Source organism: Aquarana catesbeiana, linkage group LG03 (genome assembly GCF_042186555.1).
Source record: "Aquarana catesbeiana isolate 2022-GZ linkage group LG03, ASM4218655v1, whole genome shotgun sequence".
Classification (NCBI taxonomy): domain Eukaryota; kingdom Metazoa; phylum Chordata; class Amphibia; order Anura; family Ranidae; genus Aquarana; species Aquarana catesbeiana.
The window spans coordinates 299,318,101-299,333,082 of record NC_133326.1 but is presented as its reverse complement, the minus strand read 5'-3'; the positions used below and the strand labels follow the sequence as shown (position 1 = coordinate 299,333,082).

The window sequence follows — 14,982 nt, the reverse complement described above, 5'->3', positions numbered from 1 at the left end:
ACGAGGATTTAGGGTTAATGTACACGGGACCTTTTAAAACCTCTCCTGAACAATTTAACTTAACAGATAGTAGCCGATGTTTAGAAGCGTTTTTTTTTTTTTTTTGCAAAGAGTCAAAAATATATCTCCATTAAGCACACCTGTACACAAAACGCGGTTAAACGTGAGTTACCGCATTTACACGCGTTTTCAAGCTTATACAGGCATTTGCGGTTTGAAATACCTCTGAACATCCATCCTAAGTACGTTTTTTTGCTTTCCAAAAAATGCTTCTAAACTCAACTGCCTAGAAACTACTATAAAGACCTGTGTACATGTACTGATAAGATAACATAGAGGAGAGTTCAGGGGCAGCTGAAAAAAATCGCCCAACTGCTCCTAAATGTCCGTTTAGCAGCAGCAGTGTACATGAAGCCTGAATCTTTTCTCCCTACATTTAATTTTTAAGACATTCTTATTTTTGTCTCCTTCAATGTGGTGATGTTCATGACAGTTGTCATTTGCTGAGGGTTCTGTTTAGAGAACTGAAAAAAGTTTGTCAAATATGAAAGTTAAGATCATACTAGATGATCATGGTTGGCTTTAGTTCTCAAGTACTTGGGTTATTTAACCTGTTACAAGGTCTGTAATTACCACTGTCATTGAGGGAAATCCTAAAGCATGACCTGAATGGGCTGCATAATTGACTGCACAAAACTGACCTAGTCAACACTGATGTAAAAGTGGTATTAAACCCAAAAGCATTTTATTATATTGTAGCTTATCAGTTCTTAAATGTGGTGGTTGCATTAGTTTTCTTTCTTTTTTTTTTTTGGATCTCTTTTTTTATTTTTACTTGGTGATTCAGCTATTAGGTCTGTAATTTTTTCAACAGAACCAGCTGTTCTTCAAATGTAACAGGGGGTTGAGACAAAACCATTCAATTAATGGCAGGGGTGCTTACTGTACAATGATCAGCCTTAATTTATATGGGACACAAGACAGGTTGCTTTGGTGATGTGTTTCGGAACCTTTATGGGTTCCTTTCTCAAACCATTTAAAACAGTGGCCCCCAACCTTTTTGGCACGGGGACCGGCTGCGTGGAAGAAAATTGTGCTGCGCGGGGGTGTGATTTTTCACGGGCAATTAATAGCTGGTGTTCTGGTGTTGGCGCTTCAATCATCACAGCACCATGGTTGTTATGGTGGCAGAATGATTGAAGTGCATTATTTCTTATATTACATTGCAATATAAATGAAATAGTTCAACTCTCCATAATGCAGAATCAGTGGGAGCCCCGAGTGTGTCACTTGCCATGTCGCCTGCCTTCAGATGCAGCTTGCCACTTGCCACATCACCTACCACCAGATGCAGCTTGTCACTTTCCACATCGCCTGCCACCAGATGAGGAATGTCACTTGCCACGCTGCCTGCCACCAGATGAGGAATGCCACTTGCCATGCTGCTTGCCACCAGATGAGGAATGCCACTTGCCACACTGCCTGCCACAAGATAAGGAATGCCACTTGCCATGCTGCCTGCCACCAGATAATCAATGCCACTTGCCACGCTGCCTGCCACCAGATGAGGAATGCCACTTACCACGTTGCCTGCCACCAGATGAGGAATGCCACTTGCTGCGCTGCCTGCCATCAGATGATGAATGCCACGTGCCCCGCTGCCTGCTACCAGATGAGGAATGCCACTTGCAACGCTGCCTGCCCCCAGGTGAGGAGTGCCACTTGCCACGCTGCCTGCCACCAGGTGAGGAGTGCCACTTGCCACGCTGCTTGCCACCAGATGAGGAATGCCACTTGCCATGCTGCCTGCCACCAGATGAGGAATGCCACTTGCCACACTGCCTGCTACCAGATGAGGAATGCCACTTGCAACGCTGCCTGCCCCCAGGTGAGGAGTGCCACTTGCCACGCTGCCTGCCACCAGGTGAGGAGTGCCACTTGCCACGCTGCTTGCCACCAGATGAGGAATGCCACTTGCCATGCTGCCTGCCACCAGATGAGGAATGCCACTTGCCACACTGCCTGCCACCAGATGAGGAATGCCACTTGCCACGCTGCCTGCCACCAAATGAGGAATGCCACTTGCCACGTCACCTGCCATTGCCACCAGATGTGGATTGTCACTGCATTGGTGGCACTGGTTCATTTAGTACAGAGGCCTGCCTTTTAGCACAGTGGTCGTTCATGAGTGGGGGCGGAAGGTGAGAGATCTCTCTGCTCCCCGCCGCACCTCCGAGATTCTGCACGCTGTGAGGGCGGAAGAGAAGTGATATTATGCGGGCGGAGAGAGATGATGTCATCTCTGCTCGCCAGCCCACTTTTCTCATCCGCCTGCCTGCCTCTCTGATCCACTGGACTCTCTCACCCGCCCACCTGGCCCGACTGCAGAGGCGCTATGCACTGGTAGTGGGCCGCGGCCCAGTGGTTTGAGACCCCTGATTTAAACCATGGTTTGAGAAAGGAACCCATAGGAGTTCCAAAATGTCTCACCATTGCAACCAGCACACCCCAGGTGTGACAGCACATCCTGCCTTGTGGCTCACCTCCCCTCCTGGAACATTGGACTTGGTTTCCTCACTGACTACACGCTGTTTGCTGTCACAAACGGCTCTTCTGGTGGATGGTTTCCATCTAATGTGGCAGTTTGCATTTGGCTTTTTAATCATAATAAACCCATTGATGCTGCACTTAGCTGGCGCCCCGTGTGTTCCTATTCTGTAACCAATTCACAAAGATATTGAAAAAACTTGAATAAATATTGTAAAGAATTAATAAGTACAATGAAGTTCAGTGCACAACAGTACACTTAACAACCATGGGAACAGGGTTATTGGTTACTGTGGAAAGGTGAACATGGGAAGGGGTAAGACCCTGGGACAGTATAGGCTACACAGCATAATGTATGGAGAAGGTGGGAAGGTAACATGAAGAGTCCTCTCCCACTTTATCCACAAAGGATAGCGAAGTCGATGTCAGTCTGAAGTAATAGCTTGTAACAAAGCGAAAGGTCAGCTGGGCTCGTTTGTGTGCACTCTTATTCAAAGGATAACATTACTTTGTGGATTTTGGTAAGAAGGATGACAGTTGTATGCAGCACCAGTGCCAAAGTGTTCCAAGATCAGTGACCGAGGACATATCTGAGCATGTCAGCTAGGAAATGAGTAAAAAAAGTGTAAGTTCTAAACCCGCTGCTCCACCTCAAGAAAGTCAGAGTGTGGTCAGAAAGCTAGGTGAAAATAATAGGTTGCCAAGTATAAGAAAATAATTTGTAGGGCTTGGGAGTTAATTATCTAAGAAGCCTGTCTGAGCAATCACCCAGGTAGTGCCCATTGTGTAGTGCCATTGTGATATTAAATGCAAATTAATTAAAATAGAGGTTATGCTTACCTGCTCTGCGCAATGATATTGCACAAAACGGCCCCTTACTGTACCTCCTCTTTGGCTGTCCCCCACTGGCAAATTCCTACACCAAAGGAGGGTAGGGAGCAGGATGGGAGAGGTGTTCTGTTCAACATTTACCCAAAGTTTAGTCTGCACCAATCTATCACCTTGTGTTAGATGTACAGTGATATAGTAGAATCGAATGTCTTGGAGGGCCATCCTACCAGCCCCTTTAGGCTTATCAATGAATAATGTATGTGTATAGCGGGGATATAGGAGTCACAGTAGTCACATGTTTTGTTATAAAATACTGCACCAGCCCATCTCAATCTCAAGAGAGAGCTCCATGTACCCATGTCTGAAGGTCAGTTCTGATTTTCTGCAAAGTGGGGTAAAGTTCAAAGTTAATGTCCTTAGGGAGGGGAATCCCCACGTATCTGGTAGCGTTCAGATGTGCATTTAAATGGAAAACTATGTTGGAGTCTAGCATAAGAAGTTTGGGATAATGAAAGATTGATGGCTTCCGATTTCTAAATTGGTAATGTTGAAATTTTAGCGTGTACCTTAGTCCCTGAATTCAGATAGGAGATTAGGGAGGGGGACCTCTGGTGAAAAGATTAGCTCTTAGGATTTGTAAGAATGGTTCCAGGGTCAAAAAGAACAAAATGGATCATAAGAGACCACACTGGCGAGTCCCAATATTAGCGGAGAAGATATCGGGTAGCACCCCCGTTTACTTAAACCCTAGCAGAAAAAGTAGAAAGAGAAAAGACCAGTTGACCCTGTCAAAGGCCTTTTCCGTGTTTGTGTAGTCATATTGTCTTTTGCTTCTCTAGTGGGCATGAAGCCCCCTTGGTCTAAATGAATGATTTTGTGCATATGAGGTAGGATATAACTTGGTGTCTATGTTTAGAGAGATTGGCCAGTAATTGGCACATGCCAAGAGATATTTGCCCTCCTTAGGGGGTAACTGTGGTGTGTGTGTGGCAAAAGCTTACTTACATTATAATTAGTGTCCAGGCGGGTTGGTGTGGAGTACAGCTACAGAAATTGCCTTTATACACACAGGAGCAGGCATGGGGGGTGAAAGCACGGCTCATGAGCTGGGTATGCTTGCAGTTATCATAAGTAGGAGACCCCGCCTGTAAATTGTGAACCTTTACCCTGAAGCACCTGGGGCCGCTGCTGATGGGGGTGCTATGGCATCCCCCCAAGGGCCTCCCCTGATGCTAGAATCACTGCCTCCACCTGTACACTGCTCGTGCCTCACTAGACACTGCTGGGTTCAGCCTTAGAGAAGAAACCGAGGTCCGGTATGCTGGGTGAGAGTTTGCAGCTGCTTCCTTGAGCCCTCTCTCCGCTGTCTGCCTCTGCCTTGCTCCCTCCTCCCCCCTCCCTCCCACACATCGCTCGGCCATACTCAGCCACCAATCTATGGGGGACTACAGCTGACAAAAAAAAAAAATCTGAATCTTCAGCATGTGGCTGGGGATACAGTCTTTATTGCACCCCCCATCCAGGCATCCTAAGGCCGCTGCCTAATGCTGGCACTGGCCCTGCCTGTTGCTTTGCTATGCATGGGCAAAGTGCAGGTTTACCTTAATTGTGCAATAATTGTACCAATTGTTTCTTTTACAAATTTAGGGAATACACGTTAGCAAGTTGCTTTACCTCTTATCTTCCCAACAAAAGAAATGTATGTGTTATGAACTCTCCCTTTAGGCTTCCAAACTGTGTGTGTGTTTTGGGAGTGGGAAGGAAAAGAGCATAAACTGAAAAAGCCTAGGGCTTAACGTAAACTTTATTTATCATTGCTCTGGGATGTTGGTTTTACGTTTAAATTTAGTTTTAAAATGTCACACGGAAAGGAACAAGGAGGAATCATTCTGAATCAAAATATAATTAATACATTTTGAAAAATATCATGATCTACAGTATATTGCTTTCAACTTGCTATTTCTTTGCTGTGTTTTAGGGCCCTCTGGTGGTGCTTTATAAAATATGTATTGTTGTTAATCTATTCACTTATCCAGGTTATAAAGTTTAATTAGAGTCATATTGTTTAGGCAGCCTTTTCTGACCAATGACCTTGATTAAGTGACCTGGAAATGTATACAGATCAATTGTTCAGATTTTACTAACTGCAAGATTGTTCCAGCTCAGTGACTATTGAAACCAGAGGAAGCCAGGCATCTAGCCTTTGTAGAGCAATGGTCGCTTACATATTTATATTAGTAGAGGCTTCCATAGTGCATTCTGTCGCAGTGTTTAATCGGCAGATTGCTGGCCCGATATTTACACCTGTGCCATTTATAAATAGCACTGGATAAATTAATGTAGCTGTTGGGCAATAGATTTGTCCAGTAATTTCTGTGTACGTGTCAAGATGGCTCAGTACGCTGAGACACTGTACTAAGCTGGTCCTGGTCCAAGGAGCTGAGTACCATGTGATTGGCCATCACATGGTATTGTTTACAGTGTTGACCCTCCCCTTCCTCTTACAACAGGGAAAAGAGAGAGACAGCGTACTTGTGAATGGGGAAAGAATGAATGGATCAGCTGCTACAGATGCACATTAATTCTGTTTTTTTTTAACCCTTTCATGCTCCCTACTTTCCTACACAGATTACCTCCATGCTGTCTCCATGTGACTTGTATGTTAACCAATTCACTTACCTTATCCTGCTTATCTGAACAATAACCCCTCATTTCTATCCTGACACTGTATGTAACCAGTACATTAACCCATTCACCTCTTCCTTCATTTGTGTATGTCCTGTACCTTTAATGTATCAAGTGCATTTTGGGAGTTTTTGCATTATTCTGCCATTTTTTTTTTTTTATACAGTACCTTGAAAAAGTATTCAAACCCCTTGAAATGTTCCACATTTTGTCATGTTACAACCAAAAACGTAAATGTGTTTTATTGAGCTTTTATGTGATCGACCAACACAAAGTGACACATAATTGTGTAGTGGAAGGAAAATGATAAATGTTTTTTAAAATATTTTACAAATAAATATCTGAAAAGTGTGGTGTGAATTTGTATTCAGCCCTCCTTTACTCTGATACCCCTAACTAAGATCTAGTGGAACCATTTGCCTTCAGAAGTCACCTAATTAGTAAATAGAGTCCACCTGTGTGTAATTTAATCTTCATATCAATACAGCTGTTCTGTGAAGCCCTCAGAGGTTTGTTAGAGAACCTTCGTGAACAAACAGCATTATGAAGGCCAAGTAACACACTAGACAGGTCAGGGATAAAGTTGTGGAGAAGTTTAAAGAAGGGTTGGGTTATAAAAAAATATCCAACGCTTTGAACATCTCACAAAGCACTTTTCAATCCATCATCCGTAAAATGGAAAGAGTATGGCACAACTGCAAACCTATCAAAACATGGCCATACACCTAAACTGACAGGCTGGGATAGGAGAGCATTAATCAGAGAAGCAGCCAAGAGGCCCATGGTTACTCTGGAGGAGCTGCAGAGATCCACAGCTAAGGTGGGAAATTTTGTCCACAGGACAACTATTAGTCGTACACTCCACAAATCTGGCCTTTAAGAGTGGCAAGAAGAAAGCCATTGTTGAAAGAAAGCCATAAGAAATCCCATTTGCAATTTGCGAGAAGCCATGTGGAGACACAGCAAACATGTGGAAGAAGGTGCTCTGGTCAGATGAGACCAAAATTGAACTTTTTAGCCTGAAAGCAAAACACTATGTGTGGCGGAAATCTAATGCCCTGTACACACGGTCGGACTTTCCTACGGAATATGTGCGATCGGAGCTTGTTGGAAATTCCGACCGTGTGTGGGCTCCATCGGACTTTTTCCATCAGAATTTCGGACACACAAAGTTTGAGAGCAGGCTATAAAATTTTCCGACAACAAAATCCGTTTGCGTAAATTCCGACCGTGTGTGGACAATTCCGACGCACAAAGTACCACGCATGCTCAGAATAAATTAAGAGATGAAAGCTATTGGCTACTGCCCCGTTTATAGTCCCAACGTACGTGTTTTACGTCACCACGTTCAGATTCAGTGCGACCGTGTGTATGCAAGACAAGTTTGAGCCAACATCCGTCAGAAAAAAAACGATGGATTTTGTTGTCGGAATGTCCGCTCAATGTCCGACCGTGTATACAGAGCATTATACTGCACATCACCCTGAACACATCATCCCCACCGTTAAACATGGTGGTGGCAGCAGGGACAGGGAAGATGGTCAGAGTTGATGGAAAGAAGGATGGAGCCAAATACAGGTCAATCTTAGAAGAAAACCTGTTGGAGTCTGCAAAAGACTTGAGACTGGGGCGGAGTTCACCTTCCAGCAGCACAACGACCCTAAACATACAGCCAGAGTTACAATGGAATGGTTTAGATCAGGGCTGGACTGGGACAAAAATTTGGCCCTGGATTTCATCCAGACCGGCCCGGACAAAAATTTGGCTCTGAACTTCATCTAGAGTGGCCCACTGGCCTGGGCAAAAATTTGGCTCTGGACTTCATCCAGACCAGCCAACCTGTCCACTTTAATTTTGCAAACATGCACAATAACAGTATATAAACTATATGCAATTGCACAAAAATGGCTCTCCCTTACATCAGAATCCCTAGAGAGCCACCCCCACTTACATCAGGGTCCCCAGAGAGCCTCCCCTTACATCAGGGTCCCCAAAGAGCCTCCCCCTTACATCAGGGTCCCCAGAGAGCCTCCCCCTTACATCAGGGTCCCCAGACAGCCCCCATTACATCAGGGTCCCTAGAGAACCGCCTTCTTACATCAGGGTCCCTAGAGATCCCCCTTACTTTAGGGTCCCCAGAGAGCCCCCCCCTTACATCAGGGTCCCCAGAGAGCCCATCCATACATCAGGTCCCCAGATAGCCCCTCCATACATCAAGGTCCACAGGGAGCCCCCCCTTACATCAGGGTTCCCAGAGAGCCACAGCTTTGCATCAGGGTCCCCAGAGAGCCCCCCTTACATCAGGGTCCCTAGAGAACCGCCTTCTTACATCAGGGTCCCCAGAGATCCCCCTTACTTTAGGGTCCCCAGAGAGCCCCCCCTTACATCAGGGTCCCCAGAGAGCCCCCCCTTACATCAGGTCCCCAGGGAGCCCCCCCTTACATCAGGGTCAACAGAGAGCCCCCCCTTACATCAGGGTCCCCAGAGAGCCCCCCTTACATCAGAGTTCCCAGAGAGCCCCCCTTACGTCACCAGAGAGGGGGCGAGCAGTGAGAGATTATGTAATCTCTCTGCTGCCCGTGGCTGCACAGTGAGGGTGGAACAGCGGTGATGCGGGGTGGGTGGTGAGAGATGGTGTAATCTCTCTGCTCTCTCACCCGCCTGGCTCTCCCGTGCTGCCTGCCCACTCTATGGCTCTCCCGTGCTGCCTGCCGCATGGCTGCAGAGATGCCACGGCCCGGTAGTGGGCCGTGACCCTGTGGTCGGGGACTCAGGGCTGTGGGCCCCAGATTCGGGGCTATAGCCCCAAAAGCCACCCTATAACGACGCCACTAGCTGTCACTGAAACCGGCCCACTGAGCCATCAGCCCACTGGGAAACTCCCGGTAGTCCCGATGGCCAGTACATGCCTGTTTTAGATCAAAGCATATTCATGTGTTAGAATGGCCAAGTCAAAGTCCAGACCTAAATCCAATTGAGAATCTGTGGCAAGACTAGAAAATTCCTGTTCACAGATGCTCTCCATCCAATCTGACAGAGCTTGAGCCATTTAACAAAGAAGAATGGGAAATAATTTGACTCTCTAAATGTGCCAAGCTGGTAGAGACATACCCAAAAAGACTTGCAGCTGTAATTGCAGTGAAAGGTGGTTCTACAAAGTTTTGTCTCGAGGGGGCTGAATACAAATGCACGCCACACTTTTCACATATTTATTTGTAAAACATTTTGAAAGCCATTTATCATTTTCCTTCCACTTCACAATTATGTGCCCCTTTCTGTTGGTCTATCGCATTAAATCCCAATAAAACACATTTACGTTTTGGGTTGTAACATGACAAAATGTGGAAAATTTCAAAGGGTATGAATACTTTTTCAAGGCACTGTATATAAAAAAAAAGTAGGGCAGTTGCTCAGTTGTAGACAACCTTCCCAGCCTTTTTTTTTTTTTCAAATAGTTTGTCTACATTTTTGTGAAAAATTAAAGACATGTAGAAGAGCGACCTAGAGTAAAGGCCTTATGCCCTTTTTGATTTTTATTAAATTAATGGCCCTAAAATGATTTTCTTTTTGTGTGAGGGGTTAACTAATGTGCATAGTATAATAGGGGGTTATCTGTGCATCCTAATTGTGCAGTTGTATAAAAGTTTATGTAACATTTTATTCTTAAAGCCTGAATCCAGCCAAAACCTTTTCCCAAATACTTCTCTGTTTTTTTTATTGCCGTCTTTGACCCTTTTAGGGAGTTTTCACTTAAATTCCTGCCCCTTTGATATTCTGTGACAGCAGGACAGAAAATGCAGGTAGTGGTGGTCACTGTGACCAGAAAAGACAGACAATAATGGCCAGTTCAGATTCTTTCACTGCCACATGAACATCAGCAAACTTAAGTCAGGTTCACTGATCTCCAAGCACCATGCTGAAAATAAAAGCAGTACTTCTACAGTTTTGTGACTGGCCACACATAGAATTAAACAGTTTTGCAAACTGTGATCTTGTTTTTAACCCTTTGGAAGGCCATGATGTATTTCTTACCTCACTGGCTAACTTAAGCCTTTCTCAACCATTTTACCCTAGAGGAAGCCTTAAAATAATTTTCAGGTCTCAGGGAACCCTTGGAAAAATCCAGTTATACAGCTCATGGTACATATGTTTTTAAGTTGTAGAAAGTTTTAAATACAAGAAAAAAAAAGGTGGCATACCTTGAATATGTGATCCCCACGGCAGATAATTTTTTAATGTCCTCCTGCTGTATACAACAAAATTATTTTCAGTAATGCTCTTGAAATGAATAATAGAAAAAAAATTCTGCTAATGAAAATAAGTAACACCTTACTTTGGTGGTCATTGTAGGTGGGAAATCATTTTTCCACTGTCAAAGGAACCCATAGCAACTTCAGGAGGAACCCTAGTTGAGGAAGGCAGCCGTGGAGGTTACAACTATTGCGTATGGACCCTCTCTTTGGCATTCAAAAGGTTAAAGTGGAGCTCCAGTTGTTTTTATACAAAACGTGTAGCTGCTGACTTTTAATAGACACATACTCACCTGTCCAGCAATATGGTCACCCGAACCAGCACTTGTCTCCTCTTTCCGATTCTGGCGTTTCAACTTTGGGCACCTGGCTGTGACAGCTTGCGGCTTCACAGCCGGGTGCACACTGGGCATGTGTAAGTCACGCTGCGCCTGCTGAATGGTCTGGTAGTCTTCTGGGACCTGTGACGCATTCCAAAAGACTGCAGGGAGGGAGGGGGAGAGCCTAGGCCATAGGAGCAGAAGTGGGAGCAGGTACCTGTCAAAACTAGGTACCCGCTCCCCCCCAAAAAATGACATGCTCAATGTGCCGGGGGGGGGATGCATAAAGTGAAACTTCCCCTTTTGGGTGGAGCTCCGCTTTAAAATACTAGTTATATTAGTGGAGCCACCAGTGACCCTTCTATCTTTGGTGTGTTTATTGGATAAACTAGAACTCATGTAATAAAAATGAGATTATTACATGAGTTTTATACATACAGTATGGCATGTGTGTATAGTACAGTATCTCACAAAATTGAGTACACCCCTCACATTTTTGTAAATATTTGATTATATCTTTTCATGTGACAACACTGAAGAAATGACGTAGTAAAGTAGTGAGTGTACAGCTTGTATAACAGTGTAAATTTGCTGTCCCCTCAAAATAACTCAACACACAGCCATTAATGTCTAAACCATTGGCAACAAAAGTGAGTACACCCCTAAGTGAAAATGTCCAAATTGGTCCCAATTTGCCATTTTCCCTCCGCGGTGTCATGTGACTCATTAGTGTTACAAGGTCTCAGGTGTGAATGGGGAGCAGGTGTGTTAAATTTGGTGTTATCGCTCTCACTCTCTCATACTGGTCACTGGAAGTTCAACATGGCACCTCATGGCAAAGAACTCTCTGAGGATCTGAGAAAAAGAATTGTTGCTCTACATAAAGATGGCCTAGGCTTTAAGTAGATTGCCAAGACCCTGAAATTGAGCGCAGCATGGTTGCGAAGACCATACAGGGGTTTAACAGGACAGGTTCCACTCAGAATAGGCCTCACCATGGTTGAACAAAGAAGTTGAGTGCACATGCTCTTTGGGAAATAGATGTATGAGTGCTGCCAGCATTGCTGCAGAGGTTGAAGGGGTGGGGGTTCAGCCTGTCAGTGCTCAGACCATACATCGTGCACTGCATCAAATTGGTCTGCATGGCTGTCGTCCCAGAAGGAAGCCTCTTCTAAAGATGATGCACAACAAAGCCCGCAAACAGTTTGCTGAAGACAAGCAGACTAAGGACATGGATTACTGGAACCATGTCCTGTGGCTCGATGAGACCAAGATAAACTTATTTGGTTCAGATGATGTCAAGCATGTGTGGCAGCAAACAGGTGAGGAGTACAGTCAAGCATGGTGGTGGGGTGGTCATGGTCTGGGGCTGCATGAGTGCTGCTGGCACTGGGGAGCTACAGTTCATTGAGGGAACCACAAATGCCAACATGTACTGTGACATACTGAAGCAGAGCATGATCCCCATCCCTTTCGGAGACTGGGCCACAGGGCAGTATTCCAACATTATAATGACCCCAAACACACCTCCAAGATGACCACTGCCTTGCCAAAGAAGCTGAGGGTAAAGGTGGTGGACTGGCCAAGCATGTCTCCAGACCTAAACCCTATTGAGCATCTGTGGGGCATCCTCAAATGGAAGTTGGAAGCGCACAAGGTCTCTAACATCCACCAGCTCAGTGATGTCGTCATGGAGGAGTGGAGGAGGACTCCAGTGGCAACCTGTGGAACTCTGGTGAACTCCATGCCTAAGAGGGTTAAGGCAGTGCTGGAAATAATGGTGGCCACACAAAATATTGACACTTTGGCCCAATTTGGACATTTTCACTTAGGGGTGTACTCACTTTTGTTGCCAGCAGTTTAGACATTGATGACTGTGTGTTGAGTTATTTTGAGGGGACAGCAAATTTACACTGTTATACAAGCTGTACACTCACTACTATACATTGTAGCAAAGTGTCATTTCTTCAGTTTTGTCACATGAAAAGATATAATACAATATTTACAAAAATGTGAGGGGTGTACTCACTTTTGTGAGGTACTGTAGATATTGTATCATATCAAATGGCTATAGACAGACATATGTGCACATTTTGGTACATTAAGGAGTCTTTAGTATAGCTAATACTGAATAGCCTTGAAAGATGAAAACCTAAAAAAGTGCAATAAAAACAAGAACCTGTCTAAAGCAAGTTGTATCTATGAATTTTTTTCATGTAACGTCTCTGTAGCAGACCTACAAGCAGGGTGTGCATTGCTGCACACCCTGCCATTTTTAGCTAGAGTGATGTGATAGCCTCATAGATATGAGTGGGAAATGTGGTGTCAGGCACATGGTAGGGACATAATCACTGGGGTGGAACGGCATATGTTTATATTAAAATTGCTCATAAATTTATGACAAATTTATCACAAGTAATGCTTAAATTTACCACATCGTCTGCACAAATTGCACAAATTGCATTGTCGGTGTTTGTTTATCATTGGTCATTTGTTAAGCTGGATTGTCAATTGAAAATGCAGAGATTACTAAATTGTTTATTACATTTTGTTTGAAAGACCTATACCTTAAAATCATAATTCTGGAAAAAAAAGGCCATTCAAGAAATATTCTTCTTTTCTTTCACAGTTAAAATATTAAATAGCCAAATGCAAGAACTCAAGACTAACACGCTGGGAAATATTGTTGTAAAGTAAGTGTTATTGTCATGTTTGTGATCATAAACCTTTTCAAATTCCTAAACTAAAGTTGTCAGGTAATGTTGCTTCATATTTAACAAGATGTTTAAAAAAAATGGAAAATCCTTCCAATATAGAAGTCATTTACTTTAGCACACCTTCTTGCACCTGCTCACAGATTACACTCTAGTTACACCTGTGCGACACTCTTTTTTTTTTTTTTTTTTTACCAAGTTTGTTACATGATCGCATAGGGCATCCCATTCAGCATGTGACAAACATGCCAAAGTACCTCCTGCACCTGTTTGTAGTAGGCCTCATGCAATGCACATTTTGGCATGTGACAAAACATCCTTAAGAATTAATGACACTTCAAGCGCGATGCACATTTTGCACGTGTTCCCGGAACACCAAGATGTGAATAGGGCACTAATTAGTTGTCTCTGACCAATAAGAAATTTGTCTCTGTACCATAGACACAATGGGGTGGATTTACTAAAGTGAAAAAGACTGTGCACTTTGCAAAGTGCAGTTGCTCCAGAGCTTAGTAAATGAGCAGAAACGCTGATGACTTCCATCATCCAATCATGTGCAAGCTAAAAATACAGTTTTTTTTTATTTGCCTTGCACGTGATTCACTTTACAAAGTGAAGCTTTACCTCATTTACTAAGCTCTGGAGCAACTGCACTTTCAGAGGGCAACTGCACTTTGCAAAGTGCACAGTATAGTTACTTTTAGCAAATCAACCCCAATGAATTCAACAGTGGCATTACTGCCCACAATGAAATATTTTTCTGTTTACTGGAAGAAGGAAAACCTTTTTAAACACCCTCTGGTGAATGAATGTATTGTGCTCTCATGTAAAGGTGTTGCATAGCTATTTATTGTGGGTATGTTCATTGCCCATCTACTACCTTATATAAATCTGAATTTAAGGCAGATATAAAGCCAGTTAAATGTATTTTAAATGCAGTTGGTGGAAGCAGCCAAGTTTTCTTTTATTGACCTGTCCTGTCCAGTCTCCTCTTACCCAGTTATCACTCAGACTGTACATTATAGAAAATCTCAAGGTGAAAGGCTACAGGTGGTGGTCAGTGCCAGAACAAGGTCATCTAGAGCCCAGGGCGAACATGCCAAACTGCCCCCCCCCCCACCAAGATGTATGAGCATTATGTGTCAGCAAAAATCCCACCGCAAAAACACTGAGCACTAATCTGCATGCTTACCCCCAAGCATTAATTCCCCCCTGCTGAAAGCCTTCCCCAAATCTTTGCCCCCCCCCATCTCCCAAATCCCCCCCAAAAAAAATCACCCATCCTAGCACAAATCCTCTACCCCTAAAATTACCCCCCCACTTCAAAACCCCCCTCCCAGCACAAATCCCCCCCACCCCTTGTCCCAACCCTGGTGGTAGTAAGGGGGGGTTGGTATCAGACTTTTTTTTGTGGGGGGGGTTCTTTGATCTCTGTGAGGGTTAATAAATGTTTAGGTCCACTTTAAACTAGCCTTCCTTAGCTGCAGTGAAGGTCAAGGATCTAGCATTGTTGTCTGCCAGGGGTGGCCACACTGAATAATTGAGTCTTTGGCAGGTAGAACATTTCCAGGAATGTTTTTCTGTTGTGTGTTTGCCTGGAGTTGATCTTTTGACACATTTATTATCACAAGGTTG

General features: G+C 44.2%; 1 protein-coding gene across 2 annotated transcripts in view; it reads left to right on the top strand.

The window, feature by feature from the left end:
* ACSS3 (acyl-CoA synthetase short chain family member 3) overlaps positions 1 to 14,982 on the top strand; it is a 219,335-nt gene that overhangs the window by 183,943 nt on the left and 20,410 nt on the right. For both annotated transcript variants that reach the window (XM_073620242.1, XM_073620243.1), the window contains exon 12: positions 13,263 to 13,326. In XM_073620242.1, coding sequence (XP_073476343.1) covers positions 13,263 to 13,326 — 64 coding nt within the window. The remainder of the gene's footprint in view (positions 1 to 13,262; positions 13,327 to 14,982) is intronic.